Source organism: Bubalus kerabau, chromosome 9 (genome assembly GCF_029407905.1).
Source record: "Bubalus kerabau isolate K-KA32 ecotype Philippines breed swamp buffalo chromosome 9, PCC_UOA_SB_1v2, whole genome shotgun sequence".
Lineage (NCBI taxonomy): Eukaryota > Metazoa > Chordata > Mammalia > Artiodactyla > Bovidae > Bubalus > Bubalus kerabau.
Genome location: NC_073632.1, coordinates 29913180 through 29930596, shown reverse-complemented (window position 1 = coordinate 29930596; position 17417 = coordinate 29913180). Strand labels below are relative to the sequence as shown.

Sequence of the window (17417 nt, the reverse complement as noted above, 5' to 3'; positions counted from 1 at the left end):
CTGTCCGTAAACAGTATGAAAAGGCAAAGTTTTTATAGTTGTTTAAAAAATTAATAATCAGAATCAGTTTTGCATGCGTGCTAGGGCGCTTCAGTCATGTCCGACTCTTTGCAACCCTGTGGGCTATAGCATACCAGGCTCCTTTGTCCTTGGGATTCTCCAGGCAAGAATACTGGAGTGGGTTGCCATTTCCTCCTCCAGGGAATCTTCCCAATCCAGGGACTGAACCCATGTCTCTGGCATCTCCTGCATTGGCAGGTAGGTTCTTTACCACTAGCACCACCTGGGGAGCCCAAAAGGTGTTAGTCGCTTAGTAGTGTCTGACTCTGCAATTCCATGGACTGTAGCCCGCCAGGCTCCTCTGTCCTTGGGATTTCCCAGAATCAGTTTATTTTAAATTTCCCACGAAGTAGATTAAATCTAGGCTTGTTGTACTGGTTAGACAAATAATGTTTTGAGATATACCCTGGTATCATTTCATTAGTAAATGCAAGTTAAAAACTGTCAGAAATCATGAGTTTTAAATTGCACAGTTTGGTTTTGTACCGGCATTCAGTCGTGTTTGTGGAGGACCAGAGAAGAACAAAGCAGAACAAAGTTCCTGTCCTCAAGGAACTTGTGGTCACATTGTAAGACATTAGGGAGCTTATATTCTATTTTTGACTTCAAAACAATTGTTTGCATAGTGGTTTTTAGGTAGTAACATTTACTGATCAAAATGATTTTCAGTATATATTAATAGCAAAATGTCCTTTTTGGAGCTAAACTATCTAGGTCTACCACTTACCAAGTCATCTTGGATGAGTTACTGAATCTTGAACCTCAGTTTCAACTATAAAAAAAAGGATAATGATAGTACCATCCTCACTTTTTTCCCCCCAGTGAGTTTCAGTGAAGAAAAACTTTTCTTAAGTATTAATAGTATTATTAATTCCTATTATATCTAAAACCTTTGTGTATCAGTTTAGTTCCCTTATTATAACCTCTTTTATAGGAAGAGTTAGGTTAGTAAGAGTTATAGCATCTGTCAGTTCTGCTTTGGCCTCTCCCTGTAGTTTCTGCTGGAAACTGGGTGACCACTGACCCTTTCAAGCCTGAGAATGGCCTTCGGGTTTCTGCTGTGCTAGGGTTTGCCATTCAGGTGTGAGGATTTGGGTCTTCAGTTTGAAATAGGTTGTGGTATGAATTTTGGACCTTCCTTCCCTTTGGCTTTCATTTACCTTTAGAAATCCTCAGTCATCCTTGCTGCCTTGGCCAGGAGAGGCCAGGACATTGTGCCTTGGGCCACCTTGCTCTTGGCTTGACTGTCTGATTTTCATCAAGTGTCCTTCTGATCAGTGATAGACATCCAACATGGATGCTTCCCACTGATAAAATATCCCACAGAAACGTCTTTCTTCCACTGAGTACTCCCATGTTGCTGTAATCCATCTGCATTTGTTTGGTCCAGACTTCTTTCCTTTCCCCTTTTAACTCTTCTTTAATTGGAAGGGCTGCAACGATAGAGTTGTTTGTTGTCAATTTCGCTTCTGCTGGCAACTCTAGCATTTAAGGTGTTATGGATGAGCAGGAAGAGACTATACAGAAAAACACATTTTAAATGAATTACATTTGATAAAAACTTTATAGTATGAAATTTTAAAATTAAGTGCTAAACTTGTACAATAAATATACACCCATGCTGTCAGTTCCCAGTTGCCAAAGATGAAAACCCTCAGCAGAAACTTCTTATGGAAGAACTAGCTGAATCATAAGCGTGTGTGGACTAAATGATAACCTATTTGTAAAGTATTTGGAACAGAAATTTTTCTTTAGTGCCTGATGTGTATTAGGCAGTGATCTCAGTGCTAGATATATTGTAATGAAAAAAAAAGAATCCTTTTTTGCTTGTTTTTTTTTCATTATGCTTAGATGCTATTTAGTAAGCTGGTGAATTTATCTCCTCTTTGGGGGATATGTAAAGAGTTGATCTTTAAATAAATGAGATAGACTACACACTGGTCCTTTACCTTTAGAGTTTAAAGTGAGCATATTAAAAAGTATCAGAGACCACCATATCTAGGGAACTCCAAAGGCAAAAAAAAGTTCCTAGTCCTTTATGCAGTTGGCGCTACTTAAGAAGATGCAAATAGGGTCCAGTAAAGTTTAGGATGAATTTATAAAACTGGTAAAGTAAAATCTGCAGGGATCTAAGTTTCTGGGATCCTATTTGTCAAATTCGTAACTTGGAACACTGCCCTGGAATCAGCCCTTTTTACTCTTATAAAGGTCAAAATCAGGTCTTTCTATGTGGATTTATTTTATCTAACTTAGAAAATAGGCAACGTACATTTTTAAATTTATTAAGATCTTATTAAAAGATCACTTCTGAATTTTGTTTTATTTGTTAGCTCACTATCTTGAGTAGTTTTTGTTCATTGACAATCTTTGTGAAATCAGTTGTCATTACTGTCTGGAACACAATGAAGTTAGAATTGGTATTGCTGTTTACTTGCTAAATCATGTCCATCTCTTTTGCAATGCCATGGACTGGGTTTCCCTGGTGGCTCCATGGTAAAGAATTGATTCTAGTTTATTAAAATTCATTGTTACAAGATAAGAGGAGAGTCCCTTTGTTAAGTAACCCAAAACAGTGTTGCAACGTATTATGGTTAAAGTTTAAAAATTTCATGGTTCCATCTCAACCTATAACTCCAGTGTGTGTGGATAGGCAGGGATTACTCACATCAGTCAAAATAGTTGTTGAGGGCTTCCCTGTGTTGAGTGATTAAGAATCCACCCTCCAGTGCAGAGGTCATGGGTATGATCCCTGCTCTGAGAATATCCCATGTGCCACGGAGCGACTAAGTCATGCACCACTACTACTGAGCCTGCGAGCCGCAACTGCTGAAGGCCATGCACCTAGAGTACCTGCTGGGCAACAGGAGAAGCCGCCACAGTGAGAAGCACGTGCACCACGACAGAGAGTAGCCCCTGCTCCCTGCAACTAGAGGAAGCCTGAGCACAGCAGCGAAGACCTAGCACAGCCCAAAATAAGCAATAAGTCTTAACAAAAAGAAACTTAGATTAAAAAATAATTGTTGAATGCCGTATTAAACTGTCAACAAATACTGTTATTTTTGAAAAGGAGTACATTTTGCATTTAAAAAGCTGTAATGTAATAGTAATATGAATTGAACATTGCACTTTCTCCTCTCCTCCCATTATATTTTAAAAGACAGTAAGTATGTACTAAGGATAGGGTATACTAACTGCCTTAAATAAATGGGATGGAAAATGTTCTATTTCATGTTTAAATTCTGGAGATATAAAACTATAGATTAAATTCATCCTTAAAACACACAAACGCACACTCTCACATTTATTTATGGCCACACCACACATCTTATGGGATCTTAGTTCCCCAACCAGGGATTGAACCTGTGCCCTCAGCAGTGACTTAAGACACAGTCTAACTGTAAGTGATGAGACAATGCTCTGAAATTGCACGTAGAAAATTTTAAGTGGAAAGATATAAATCACACAAATAGAAATAAAAAATATGATTGTCTTCATGTCAATAGTAGATATAACAGAATTTAAGTCAAAAAGATGGAGCATAGGTGATCACATTATATACAGTAAGTGTGAAAAACATACAAAAAGTAAAAACTATTGTTTGCCGTCCTGTAGAAATCTTTACACCCCTTATCTGGATGTGGAATTTGGTTCTTTAAATACCAAAAAAAAAAATGTGTATGTACATACACACACACTCTCAGAGTTAGGGCCCTCTAGGTGAACTGACCTGCGTTACCATGGAAAACTTTCATATCTACTTCATTTAGATTTTTGTTTCATTTTGGTTTTAAATGTTGCTTCTTTACATTTTATGGTTCTTCTTTATTCTACCAAGAATTGGATATTTGATTTGTCTTAGTTTTCTTCTGTGTGAGAAATAAATGTTTATGAGCATAGGAGATAATTGTTATTAGGTGTTTATTTTTAATGTTCTTTATAGTTTGATCATCTAACTTGATAAATATAAATGTTACTGATTATAGATAAATAGTTAAAAATATATGCATGTATGTCTATATCTATATGCACATTTTTTCCTTTTTTAGCATGGTGTTAATCTGTATATTCAAGATAAAGAAGGCTTGTCAGCTTTGGATCTTGTAATGAAGGATAGACCAACTCATGTAGTATTCAAAAATACTGGTAAGAAAATTCCATAAATATATTCCATTAAAGTAAAGTTTTGAAAATTTTAAAGAAATTTTATTGTTATAAAAATACCTGAGAAAATTTTTGTGTGGATATCTGCAAAGACTTTTACTTTAATATATATAGGTTGATAACTTTGATTTTCTTTCATAACACTTAGGTTTATTTTATACTTTTTAATTTCAATCTACATTTATGTGTATAAGAGTAAAAACACAGCCTTGAAGAAAGTAGGGAAAACCACTAGGTCATTCAGGTATCACCTAAGTCAAACCCCTTATAATTACATAGTGGAAGTGACAAATAGATTCAAGGAATTAGATCTGACAGACAGAGTGCCTGAAAAACTGTGGACGGAGGTTTGTAACATTGTACAAGAGGTGGTGATCAAAACCATCCCCAAGAAAAAGAAATGCAAAAAGGCAAAATGGTTGTCTGAGGAGGCCTTACAAAAAGCTGAGAAAAGAAGAGAAGCGAAAGTCAAAGGAAAAAAGGAAAGATATACCCATCTGAATGCAGAGTTACAAAGGATAGCAAGGAGAGATAGGAAAGCCTTCCTCAGCGATCAATGCAAAGAAATAGAGGAAAACAATATAATGGGAAAGACTAGAAATCTCTTCAAGAAAATTAGAGATACTAAGGGAACATTTCATGCAAAGATGGGCACAATAAAGGACAGAAATGGTATGGACTTAACAGAAGCAGAAGATATTAAGAAGAGGTGGCAAGAATACACAGATGAACTATACAAAAAGATCTTCATGATCCAGATAATCATGATGGTATGATCACTCACCTAGAGCTAGACATCTTGGAATGCAGAGTCAAGTGGGCCTTAGGAAGCATCACTACAAACAAAGCCTAGTGGAGGTGATGGAATTCCAGCTGAGCTACTTCAAATTTTAAAAGGTGATGCTGTTAAACTGCTGCCCTGAAGCAAATTTGGAAAACTCAGCAGTGGCCACAGGACTGGAAAAGGTCAGTTTTCATTGCAGTCCCAAAGAAAGGCAATGCCAAAGAATGTGCAAACTACCGCACAATTGCACTCATCTAACATGCTAGCAAAGTAATGCTCAGAATTCTCCAAGTTAGACTTCAACAGTATGTGAACTTCCAGATGTTCAAGCTAAATTTAGAAAAGGCAGAGGAACCAGAGATCAAATTGCCAGCATCCATTGAATCATAGAAAAGACAATTCCAGAAGAACATCTACTTCTGCTTCATTGACTACGCTAAAGCTTTTGACTATGTGAATAACAACAAACTGGAAAATTCTGAAAGAGATCGGAATACCAGACCATGTTGCCTGCCTCCTGAGAAACCTGTATGCAGGTCAAGAAGCAACAGTAAAAGCTGGACATGGAACAATGAACTGGTTCCAAATTGGGAAAGGAGCACATCAAGGCTGTATAGTGTCACCTTGCTTATTTAACTTCTGTGCAGAGTACATCATGTGAAATACCAGGCTGGATGAAGCACAAGTTGGAATCAAGATTGCAGAGGGAAATAACAATGACCTCAGATACGCAGATGACATCACCCTTAGGGCAGAAAGTGAAGAAGAACTAAAGAGCCTCTTGATGAAAGTGAAAGAGGAGAGTGAAAACGTTGGCTTAAAACTCAACATTCACAAAGCTAAGATCATGACATCCGGTCCCGTCACTTCATGGCAAAAAAATGGGGAAACAATGGAAACAGTGACAGACTATTTTCTCAGGCTCCAAAATCACTGCAGATGGTGACTGCAGCCATGAAATGAAAAGACGCTTGCTCCTTGGAAGAAAAGCTATAACCAACCTAGACGGTGTATTAAAAAGCAGAGACATTACTTTGCCAGCAAAGGTCTGTACAGTCAGTGCTGTGGTTTTTCCAATAGTCATGTATGGATGTGAGAGTTGGACTATAAAGAAAGCTGAGTGCCAAAGAATTGATGCTTTTGAACTGTGGTGTTGGAGAAGACCCTTGAGAGTCCCTTGGACTGCTAGGAGATCCAACCAGTCCATCCTAAAGGAAATCAGTCCTGAATATTCATTGGAAGGACTGATGCTGAAACTGAAGTTCCAGAACTTTTGGCTTTCTGATGCAAGGAGCTGACTGACTCATTAGAAAAGACTTTGCTGCTGGGAAAGATTGAAGGCGTGAGGAGAAGGGAACGACAGAGGATGAGATGGTTGGATGGCGTCACCGACTTGATGGACATGAGTTTGAGCAAGCTTCAGGAGCTAGAGAAGGACAGGGAAGCCTGGTGTGCTGCAGTCCATGGGGTCACAAAGAAGTCAGTCATGATTGTGATTGAACAACAAATAAAGGCAGCTAGAATTGTAGCTACTGTAAAGTGATTGATGTGCATTGAGAAAGGACAGCATTTAAGGTCGAAGGGAAAGGAAGTGATTCTTCTATCCACATGTTCGTTCTTGTAACGGCACTTATCTTTTCAATTTTTGTGCCCTGTGAGCTTTGTGAATGTAAATTGATCGAAAAGAAGAAGAGATGTAAATGGGGGCACTAGTTAATTTGCATTTTAACTAATGAGCAATCTAGGTAAGGACATGTTCTTCATTTTATTTCTGTCTTGGACACTATATTGCAAGTTACAGTTATTATTCTATTCAAGAACTTGATAAGTGTTCCAAAATAAAAATGAAGATTTATATCATAATTGGCTATGATTTTTATCCCATTTTCATTTTTGTTGCCCTAATCCCTAGTATGATTTTGCATCTATCAAGATCAAAGTATTGGAAAATAATCCTTAGGTAATAATAGAAACTAATACCATGTGCTTCATTTAGAACCTATATATATGAAATGTTTTAATGATATTCTACATTTAAATAGTTATCTGTAATATTTTTCTGAGAGCTAAGTGAATATGGCAGGTGGTATTTTACTCATTTGGCAGTTAAACCTTAGCTGCTAAAGAAACAAGGGTTCAACATGTTAAATTGCCTTCGTTGAGACAGGCCTGTGCTGATTTGGATCTTCTGATTTCTGTTTCTAGAGTGTTATAATAAATTAATAGATGGATAATTTAAAAGAAAATTTTGGTAGTATCTTTCTAAATACGGTAGTTTGGTTTTGGTAAAGAGTCATATTTGAAGTAAATTGATTTGTTCAGTATGTAATTAAACAACACTGATACTTGTTTAAAATGTGATAGAATATAAAAACTCATTTTCATTTTAGATCCTACAGATGTCTACACTTGGGGAGATAATACAAATTTCACCCTGGGTCATGGAAGCCAGAATAGCAAACATCATCCAGAGTTGGTGGATCTGTTCTCCAGGAGTGGGATTTATATCAAGCAGGTATTTTACTAATTCTTTTAAGATTTTGTTAATCATAGTTAGACTGTGTAAAGTATCATAAAACTATGAGATGTTTGTGCAGTATTCTTGCCTGGAGAATTCCATGGACAGAGGTGCCTGGTGGGCTACAGTCCATGGGGTCACAAAGAGTCAGACACGACTGAATGACTAACACATTTACGTTTGTATAAGGGGCATTAGAAGTTAGAAGGTGTTATACAGATAGTTGGAGAAGGAAATGACACCCCACTCCAGTGTTCTTGCCTGGAGAATCCCAGGGACGGAGGAGCCTGGTGGGCTGCCGTCTATGGGGTTGCACAGAGTTGGACACGACTGAGGCGACTTAGCAGCAGCAGCAGCATACAGATAGTTTTTTAAAGGTAGAACTTCTGTTGGATTTTCTAGCTTTTTTTTCCATTTAAAGTTCTTCAAATTGTTCTCAAGTGAATTTGTTGTTGAAACTCAATTTGTTATTAGTTTTAGGTAAGTGAACCTGAGTTGTTAAATATAAGTAACTGTAAAATTTTAATTGATAATTGTTAAGGTTTTGCCTTTGTCTTTATGTCATAATCCTGGCTATCTCCCTCTTCAGTGGATTTTGGAACTATTGACCCACTCATCTTTTTCTATAATACTCCTTGTGTGTGTGTCTCTGTGTGTATAATGCATATCTAGCCTCAATGTTTCTTCCTCTTGAGCTTCATTTCCGTTGCACTCTGGATAGTCTTCAAAGTTTTTAAGTTTAACTAAAGTGTTAATTTTGCCACTAAACAACCTCTACTTAATAATTTTTAAAGCTATAAATCTCATTTTCTAAATCCGAAAATTGCACCTCAGAATATGTCTGCTGAGTCCTTTTCTTCATTTTTTCCCCTGATGTAATCATAACTGTCATCCCCTTTTATTCCCCCAATTATTTGGATGATAAATTATATAGCCACCATATTTAGGGTCCCAGGGACAGGGGAGCCTGGTGGGCTGCCGTCTATGGGGTTGCACAGAGTTGGACATGACTGAAGTGACTTAGCAGCAGCAGGACACTGTTTTTCACACCAGAAGTCACTAATGTATCACGATTAGCAATTTAAAAAATGTAATAGAGTTAAACCCAAGAGAATATTAAAATTTGAGAGGGCAAGAATAGGAGCCCACATGAGAATAAAGAGTGACGAAAGAAGTAGAGTAGAGTGGTGTCCTGAAAGCTTAGAAAGGCACCTGTTTTCCTTTTCTGACTTGGTACAAGATACAGTCAGAATGGGTGAGGGGAGGTTTTTCAGGAGCAGAGATTTTTACGCAAATGTGAAGGAGCAATGGAGGCATCAGGGGTAATGGGGCTGTCTACATAACAGGAACTCAGTAAATAGTGCCAAATACTGCCTTCCTTCCTCTCAAACCTATCCATAGTGTTTGTATTTCAACCCTTATTTTGTGGTTAAAAAAAAAATCCTTTACATCCTTAATTTCCTCACAAAGTACTCAGTGTCCTTGTCTTAACTGAAATGAGCTGTGTCTTTGTATATACTGTTTCATCCTTTAACCCTACTGAGTGGAATATGCTCAATTCTTCAGATCAGGTGTCCTGATTCTGGCTAGCCATCTATTAATACAAAGACTTGGAAGGAATTGAGGATGCTGAAAGGACTTGGGACAGATCAGAGTCTTAAGCCTGGGGTCAGAGTCTCTAGAGAATGTGAGGGAAACAGTTGGAGCAGGGCTGGCTGTTCTTTCTCACCTACTTGAAAGCTTTTGGTAGACACTGCTGATCTGGCACTGCACTCCAGTACTCTTGCCTGGAAGATCCTATGGACGGAGGAGCCTGGTAGGCTGCAGTCCATGGGGTCGCTAAGAGTCAGATACGACTGAGCGACTTCACTTTCACTTTTCACTTTCATGTATTGGAGAAGGAAATGGCAACCCACTCCAGTGTTCTTGCCTGGAGAATCCCAGGGACGGGGGAGCCTGGTGGGCTGCCGTCTATGGGGTCACACAGAGTCGGACACGACTGAAGTGACTTAGCAGCAGCAGCTGATCAATCACAGTGCACACTTCCTCTCCCCTCCTCCTTCAGTCCCACTCTCTTCTTCCCCACCTCTCTGTTTTAAAGTAAATTGGGACAAGTCCTCAGAATTCACCTGTCAGCAGCCATGAATGATTAATCAGAGTTGAGGCACTTAGAAAGGCTCCTGTTTTCCTTTTCTGACTTGGTACAAGATACAATCAGATTTGGTGAGGTAAGATTTTTCAGGAGCAGAGATTTTTACACAAATGTGAAGGAGTCATGGAGGTATCAGGAAATGGGCTGGTTGACTGTACCTTCTGATTCTAAAATACATAGAAGAATATAGAAGAATTGAGCATATTTCACTTGGTAGGGTTAAGGATGAAACAGTGTACATGAAGACAAAGCTATATTTCAGTTAAGACAAGGACACTTAAGTATTTTGTGAAGAAATTAAGGACGTAAGGATTTTTTTGTTTTAACCACAAAATAAGGGTTGAAACACAAACACTATGGATAGGTTTGAGAGGAAAGTAGTGTAAATTAGTAAGAAAAAAGGAAACAAGTGTTTGGCAGTATTTACTGAGTGCCTGGTTATGTAGAGAGCTCCATTACTCACTGAAAAATAGCTGATTCTGTTGTACCAGATGAATTGACTGCCGTGGGACAGAGATTATTGTTATTAGCATAATATATTCCTGATAATTAAGATGAAAATCCATGATCAGTTGCCTCTTTAAAAAATTCAAAGGTTTTAAAGTTGAAGGTCTTATACTCTGGCGTTGGTTGTTTGATGTTGTTGTTAGTTGTTAAGCTGTGTGTGACTCTTTTGAGACCCTGTCGACCGTAGCCCGCCAGGTTCCTCTCTATCCATGGGATTTGCCATACAAGAATATTGGAGTGGGTTGCCATTTCCTTCTCCAGGGGCACTTTCTTACCCAGGGATTGAACCCTGCATTGGCAGGCAGATTCTTTGCCACTGAGCCACCAAGGAAGCTGAAGTTGGAAATTATAGAGGCACTCTAATGTTGAATATAGGATTGAACAAAATGTATTCTAGTTTCATAAAATAATATTCCCTTTACAGATTTTAACTTTGTATTACAAATTTGAATACAATTTTCATAAAATAATATTTCCTTTACAGATTTTAACTTTGTATTACAAATTTGAATACAATTTTTTATTTTATTTTTAGACTTTCTAGATGTTTGTGGTACAGCTAAATAAATGACTTTTTTGCTTTAATCAAAGACCCAGAGTCTTTGATAAACTTTCTTCTGTAAAAAACAAGTTCTATAAAAAAGTATTTACAGAACTTGCCAAGTGGTTAAGGATATGTGTAAATAGTACTTGCAGTTCAGCTTATAATATTCTTATAAACAATTCTAGGATTTTTTAAATTTCTTAATCCTTTTTTAATGTCCTAAGTTAGAAATATTTATGGACAGCATAAGAAACACAAATGCAAATTTTTTTAAGATAAAAGGATTTTTAAATAGTATTTAGGTAAAATGAGTGTACTGATGATGCCTTGAAAAAAGCTTGAAAATCAGTATAAATTATTTAAAGCCTTGTAATGATATTAAAGATATATTAAACATTTCAGAGATATGAAAAGGACATACCGTTTACCCACCACTCCCTCCGTATAGGTGATATTGAAAAAATATTCTTAAAGCATTTCTACTATTTTCTTTAGTAGTATATCAATATTTGGTAATCTTTATACTTCATATTTAATTCTGTTCACTTCTTGTTGTGTGGGATTTTATGAAATTGGAAAACAATTGGTTACTTTTTGTATTTTCCTTTGTTTAGTCTCTTGGTTACACGTGCTTAATTCCTTCTAAATTTATTTTTTTTCCCATCTGTCAGTGTTTTTAGACATAGTTTTAATATAGACCAGTATATATTTTAAATTTTTATTTCAGAAAATTTTAAACATGTATGGAGTAGAGAGAATAGTATAATGAATTCTAATGTACCCATTATCTAGCTTAAACAATTAGTAATATTCTGTTATTTCTTTTTATAAAATAAAGGATATTTTATACAGAGACATTTAATAATATTCTCTTGTTTTCCTGTAGGTGGTGCTTTGTAAATTTCACTCAGTGTTTCTGTCTCAGAAAGGGCAGGTTTACACCTGTGGTCATGGTCCTGGAGGACGATTAGGCCATGGAGATGAACAGACATGCTTGGTAATTGAAATGTCACTATACAGTTTAGGTAACTTTGGTAAAATTTGATAGATTGGAAACTTCACTTAACTAAATTTTTTTTTTTTAACTAACTGAAAGGAGAAAATAGTATACCAACTGATAATTGATTTTAAAAGATCAGTTACTTTCCTGGTATATTGTATTTAAAATAAAGATTTAAATATGTAAAATTCTAAAGCATCAAAAATTTTTTTCTTATAGGAAGTATTGAGTCAGGAGATATAGTATATAAATAAGCTTTAAAATATTTCCATAGTTGAAATTTTAAAAGGAGTTTAATTGTAAAACATTTTTCCTGTTGTAGTCCAGGATTTATTCATTTTTAACTTCTCATTAAGGTATTTGGTGGTCTAAAAATTGAGCCAATATTTTCATTATATAATCACAAAATTTAGTCAGCTACTGAAACTTAGTGCTAATTGGGAAAACCTAATAATCATTACATTCAGGAAAATACCTTACTAGTTTATTTTTAAGTAATTTTTTTTTTTTTTTTGAGGGGACTGGTGGCATATTCATTGATTAAGAGGTCTTTAAAAAGGAGAGAGAGCTATGATAATTGCTTCTATTATTAGGGTATATTATGTGCTAGGCATTGTTTATGCTTTCCATTTAGTATTGTTACCTTGATTTAAGCCTTAAACAGCCTTGTGAAGTTATAGCCTTATTATCCTCATTTTATACATAATGACAATAGTAATAATAGTACTCATTTATTAGTTGTTTACTCTGAGCCAGAGATGGTTGTTTTGCGCTTACCAATTCATTTACTCCTTATATTGATCTTATTATCATCCAAAATACTATTATTTTGCATTCAGATGAAGAAAATGAGAGAAGTTAAGAGATTTTTTTGATATCAAATAGCTGGTAAATGCAGAGAAGGCAATGGCACCCCACTCCAGTACTCTTTCTTGCCTGGAAAATCCCATGGACAGAGGAGCCTGGTAGGCTGCAGTCCATGGGGTCGCTAAGAGTCGGACACGACTGAGCGACTTCACTTTCACTTTTCACTTTCATGCATTGGAGAAGGAAATGGCAAGCCACTCCAGTGTTCTTGCCTGGAGAATCCCAGGGACGGGAGAGCTTGCTGGGCTTCCGTCTATGGGGTCGCACAGAGTCAGACATGACTGAAGTGACTTAGCAGTAGCAGCAGCACCTGGTAAATGGCTGGATTAAGATTTGAACCCAGAACAGATGACTTTAAAGGAATATAATATTGTTTGGTCTTCGTTGAAGGGCTGTGTTGATTCCTGTATTTTCATTTATTGCTTCACTCCACCAGTGAATACTGTGGTTAAAGAACAGCCTTTGTTCAGACCAAACAAATTTGCACTTGGTGTATGATATATGATAAGGGCTCAAAATCATTTATCGAATCCAATTGTTTTATTAAAATGTCTTACTGGGATTTTGTATTTTATTTATAAAGCAATGCCCGTGTCCTGTTAAATTCATCCCCCTCCTTCAGCCATATAGCAGTCATGTCATTTGGGATGTAATATCCTCGGATTCTATTTGTATATTTTATATAAATGGTTAATGTAATATTTCAAAGTTAATTTTATTTTGTAGGTCCCTAGGCTTGTGGAAGGACTGAGTGGTCATAATTGTTCTCAAGTAGCAGCTGCTAAGGATCATACTGTTGTATTAACTGAAGATGGATGTGTTTATACATTTGGTCTAAATATTTTTCATCAATTAGGACTCATTCCTCCGCCTTCCAGTTGTAATGTACCCAGACAGGTAAACTTCTCTTTTTTAAACAATAATGTGACCATTGCCATAAAACCTATATGGACAAAAAGATAGAAGGTGTTGATAAGAGCAACTTATTTTACCTATAGTCAATGGTATATGTTTCTTCAATGGTATATATTTTATTTTTCACAGGAGAAATTGAGCATAGTACAAATTAAAATTTGTTTGGAGTGAGAAAGAAAGAAAGCACTTGGGATATTAGGCAGCAAACTGCCTTTGATTCAACTTACAAGTGGTCACAAGCAGAGGGGGATCCAGATATTTTGCAGAGGAGGATCCAGATATTTTGCAGAGGAGGATCCAGATATTTTGCAGAGGGGGATCCAGATATTTGGGGTTTGAAGCTTAATTTTGAGGCCCTCCTTAAAAAAAAAAACCACGAATTTTTTATAAGTAAAAAATGGGCCATGCACGTGAGGTCCCCAGAAGCTTAAGCTTATTGGCTTCATGGTCAATCTGTCTCTGCGCAGAAGTCACACCTGGCAAGTCTATTTGAGGGAACATAAGCCTGAAAGCCACTGTTCTGTTTTCTATTATCCCTTTTTCTGTTGTACAACTACCAGCAGAAGGTGGCCTTTCCTCAACTTCAGGGACCTAGTACACAGGACCTCAGGGCTGGTGCTTTAAATTAATGTATTACTAGAATCATCTATTGGAGAAGGAAATGGCAGCCCACTCCAGTATTCTTGCCTGGAGAATCCCGTGGACAGAGGAGCCTGGTGGGCTGCTGTCCATAGCATCGCACAGAGTCCGACACGACTGAAAGGACTTAGCATGCATGCATGCATTGGAGAAGGGATTGGGAACCCACTCTACTATTCTTGCCTGGAGAATCTCAGGGACAGAGGAGCCTAGTGGCTGCTGTCTATGGGGTCTCACAGAGTCGGACACGACTTAAGCAACTTGGCAGCAGCAGCAGCAGCAGAATCATCTATAACGTGTGTTTTCAACTCATAAAATTTTGCATTCTGGTATTAAAATTCTTCATTGGTTTAATTCTATGGATTTAAAATGATTATTAGATATTCATTTTTTATTAATAAAGCTTTAAAATCCAATGCTTTTACATTCTGGATGGCTAGTGAATCAATAGTAATTACTCCAAGATAATTAGAGGTAGTTTCCGATCTGTGGTACTTCTTAGAAGATCCATTTTCCTCAACCAACTGTGGAATGTGTAGATATTTAATCATTTTTTAGACTTCTTTAGGAATGGTAGCTTTTACTCACATTTTCATTCTGTTTGTGTGGCTGTCTTGGAGCTCCGGGTTGTTACGGACATATCCAGTGTTCTTAAGTGAGGGCAGATTTGTGCCCCAGAGCCATTTGGCAATGTCTAGAGACAGTTTTAGTTGTTACAACTGGGGGGTAGGGCTGGGGTTAGTGGTACTGACATCTAGTGGACAGAGGCCAGGGATGCTGCCAAACCTCCTGTGACACAGTCCCCCACAACAACCATCTGGTTCAAAATGTTAGCAGTGTTACTGTTAAGAGACTCAGGATATGTCAAATATAAAAGTACCATGTTTTCTAATAAGAACCAGGATGCCTGTTGTGTATATTGCATGTTAATAAAAGTTTAATGGTTTGTATAAAGTTTTTTATATGTTAAAACTGCTGATTTAAGGTGGCTGCATCAAAATGTCTTATGTTCTAAGAGGAGTTGGGGTCAGTATTAGTGCTGAGATCTATTGGTGATGACTGCCTTTAGTACATGAAGGGGTTACTGGCAGCAAGTATGCCCTGTATTTGCTACCCTGGTCTGCTAGATCTTTTGCAAAATTCCATTAGTTTATAGATACATAATAAACTGAAGCCTTACTTGTCTTTGAATAGATGCAGGCAAAGTATCTGAAAGGAAGGACAATCATTGGAATAGCAGCTGGCAGGTTTCATACCGTGCTGTGGACTAGAGAGGCTGTTTACACTATGGGACTAAATGGTGGACAGCTGGGTAAGAAATCCAGGATAACAATATCTGAAAAATAAATTGTGTTCTTAAAACGGATATTTTGTGATTTGTTTGCTTATGTAATTTTTTAGGTTATTTACTAGATCCCAATGGAGAAAAGTGTGTAACTGCTCCTCGTCAAGTCTCTGCCCTTCATCATAAGGACATCACTTTGTCTTTGGTTGCTGCTAGTGATGGGGCTACTGTCTGTGTTACCACAAAGGGAGATATTTACTTACTTGCAGACTATCAGTGCAAGAAGCTGGCTTCTAAGTACGTATATTTCTGTGAAAGAAACGTACCTTAATAATTCAGTTCTTCCAGCAAATATCTGAGTTTCAGCTTTATGTTATTCTCTGATGTGTCAAATGGGAACACTGAATGGTGGGAAAGTCAAGAGTTTTTGCCTAAGATGATAATCTTAATCTTTTGGCAAATGTTCAGTAAATATATGTAAAAGTTCTTTGTAGGGTTGTAAAGAGTATTTCTGAATTAAGATAACATATGGTTAAATATGACCTATAAGTTTCCCTTTTTTATGCTTTAGGTGCACAGAAATAGATTAATCATAATTCTTGGTTTGTGACGCAATCATCTTTGGTTCATGTATAGCCTTTATATATTACACATTTATTTAAAAACATTGTTAGTCATACTCTGTACCCTCTACTCAGTCCAAGTATTTATACCTAATTGGTGTATTTTTATATTTTTGTATAGCCAGTTTTTATCTGATAACATATTATAGTAGCATGTGGTAAACAAGTAGTTGGCTGTCTAATCAAAAAGTCAGTTAAAGCAGGGAATTATAAAACTTAAGGTTTAAGTATAGATGAGTCAGCTGGAGTTCTGTCTTTTGTGCATAAACCATATTTGTAATATGTTATCTCTTCATTTTGAACGACTTAAGGAGCAAGTGCTTAAAAAACAATTATGAAGTAAGTTAAGGGCAGAATCCTATATTTTTCATACATTTTCAGTATTTAATATAGTTGCTTAATCTATATCTGATTTGACAGTAATTTTTTGCCTGTCATATTTGTTGCATCATTTTAAAGTATTATGCTTTTATAGAAAGTGTTCTTCTCAGACTACTATTTTGTTGGTTTTACATATTTCATTATAAGTGTAGTAATAAATACAAGTAGAGAAATAGATCTTTGAACAGATACAGTAGCTCAGTTAGTGGGAGTAGGCATGTGTAGGAATTCTAGAGAGTTAGCCATCCAACTTTTAAAGTAATCAGGGATTTGAACTGAAATGCAACAGAATGTGCTTTTGCTAATGTCAGTGAGACGGTAACTTCATGAACAGATACCATTATGAACAGAAGATGTCAACCGTCAATATACACAACTTATCTTCTGTGTGTAACAGTTGGAAAGTTACCAATTGTAAGGTCATATTTCAGTTATAAAAATATGAAAATGTGATCAAACTTGTTTCTTAGAACTGAGTTATATAGGTTTCTTTCTGAGCATGAGATGATTTATGGGATGTAAGAATTTGTTTTTGCTTTGCATTTATAAAACTTAACCTCACAACATTAAGTTACATAAATATGTTACATCCAAGTTTTGCCTAAGAAAATTCTTTTGTTACAGAGTAGTAATTTTGAAAAGAAAAACATTAAAATTTTTTTATTTTATTTTTTAAAATAAAATATAAAAATATATTATAAGTTAAAATGTTAAAATAAAATATTTTTAAACATTTAAAAATACCTGAAAGAGAGGACAGTCACTGGAATAGTAGCAGGCAGGTTTCACACAGTGCCATAGGCATCACATGTGTATATGATGAAATGTGTAATGAATTGACTAGTGGATGGGTTATTAAATTAGCAATACTAATTATTTTTATAGTAGCTGTATCTATTTAAAGTTGTCCATATTTGAAATAAGGATTTCTGTTTTGTTTTGAGGTTTAAATTTTTTCTGTTAAGAATGCAGATAATATAT

General features: G+C 36.3%; 1 protein-coding gene across 4 annotated transcripts in view; it reads left to right on the top strand.

Moving 5' to 3' along the window:
• IBTK (inhibitor of Bruton tyrosine kinase) overlaps positions 1-17417 on the top strand; it is a 94189-nt gene that overhangs the window by 14324 nt on the left and 62448 nt on the right. For all 4 annotated transcript variants that reach the window (XM_055534881.1, XM_055534880.1, XM_055534882.1 and 1 more), the window contains exons 3-8: positions 4107-4203; positions 7396-7520; positions 11613-11723; positions 13320-13490; positions 15342-15459; positions 15549-15729. In XM_055534881.1, the coding sequence (XP_055390856.1) occupies positions 4107-4203; positions 7396-7520; positions 11613-11723; positions 13320-13490; positions 15342-15459; positions 15549-15729 (803 nt within the window). The remainder of the gene's footprint in view (positions 1-4106; positions 4204-7395; positions 7521-11612; positions 11724-13319; positions 13491-15341; positions 15460-15548; positions 15730-17417) is intronic.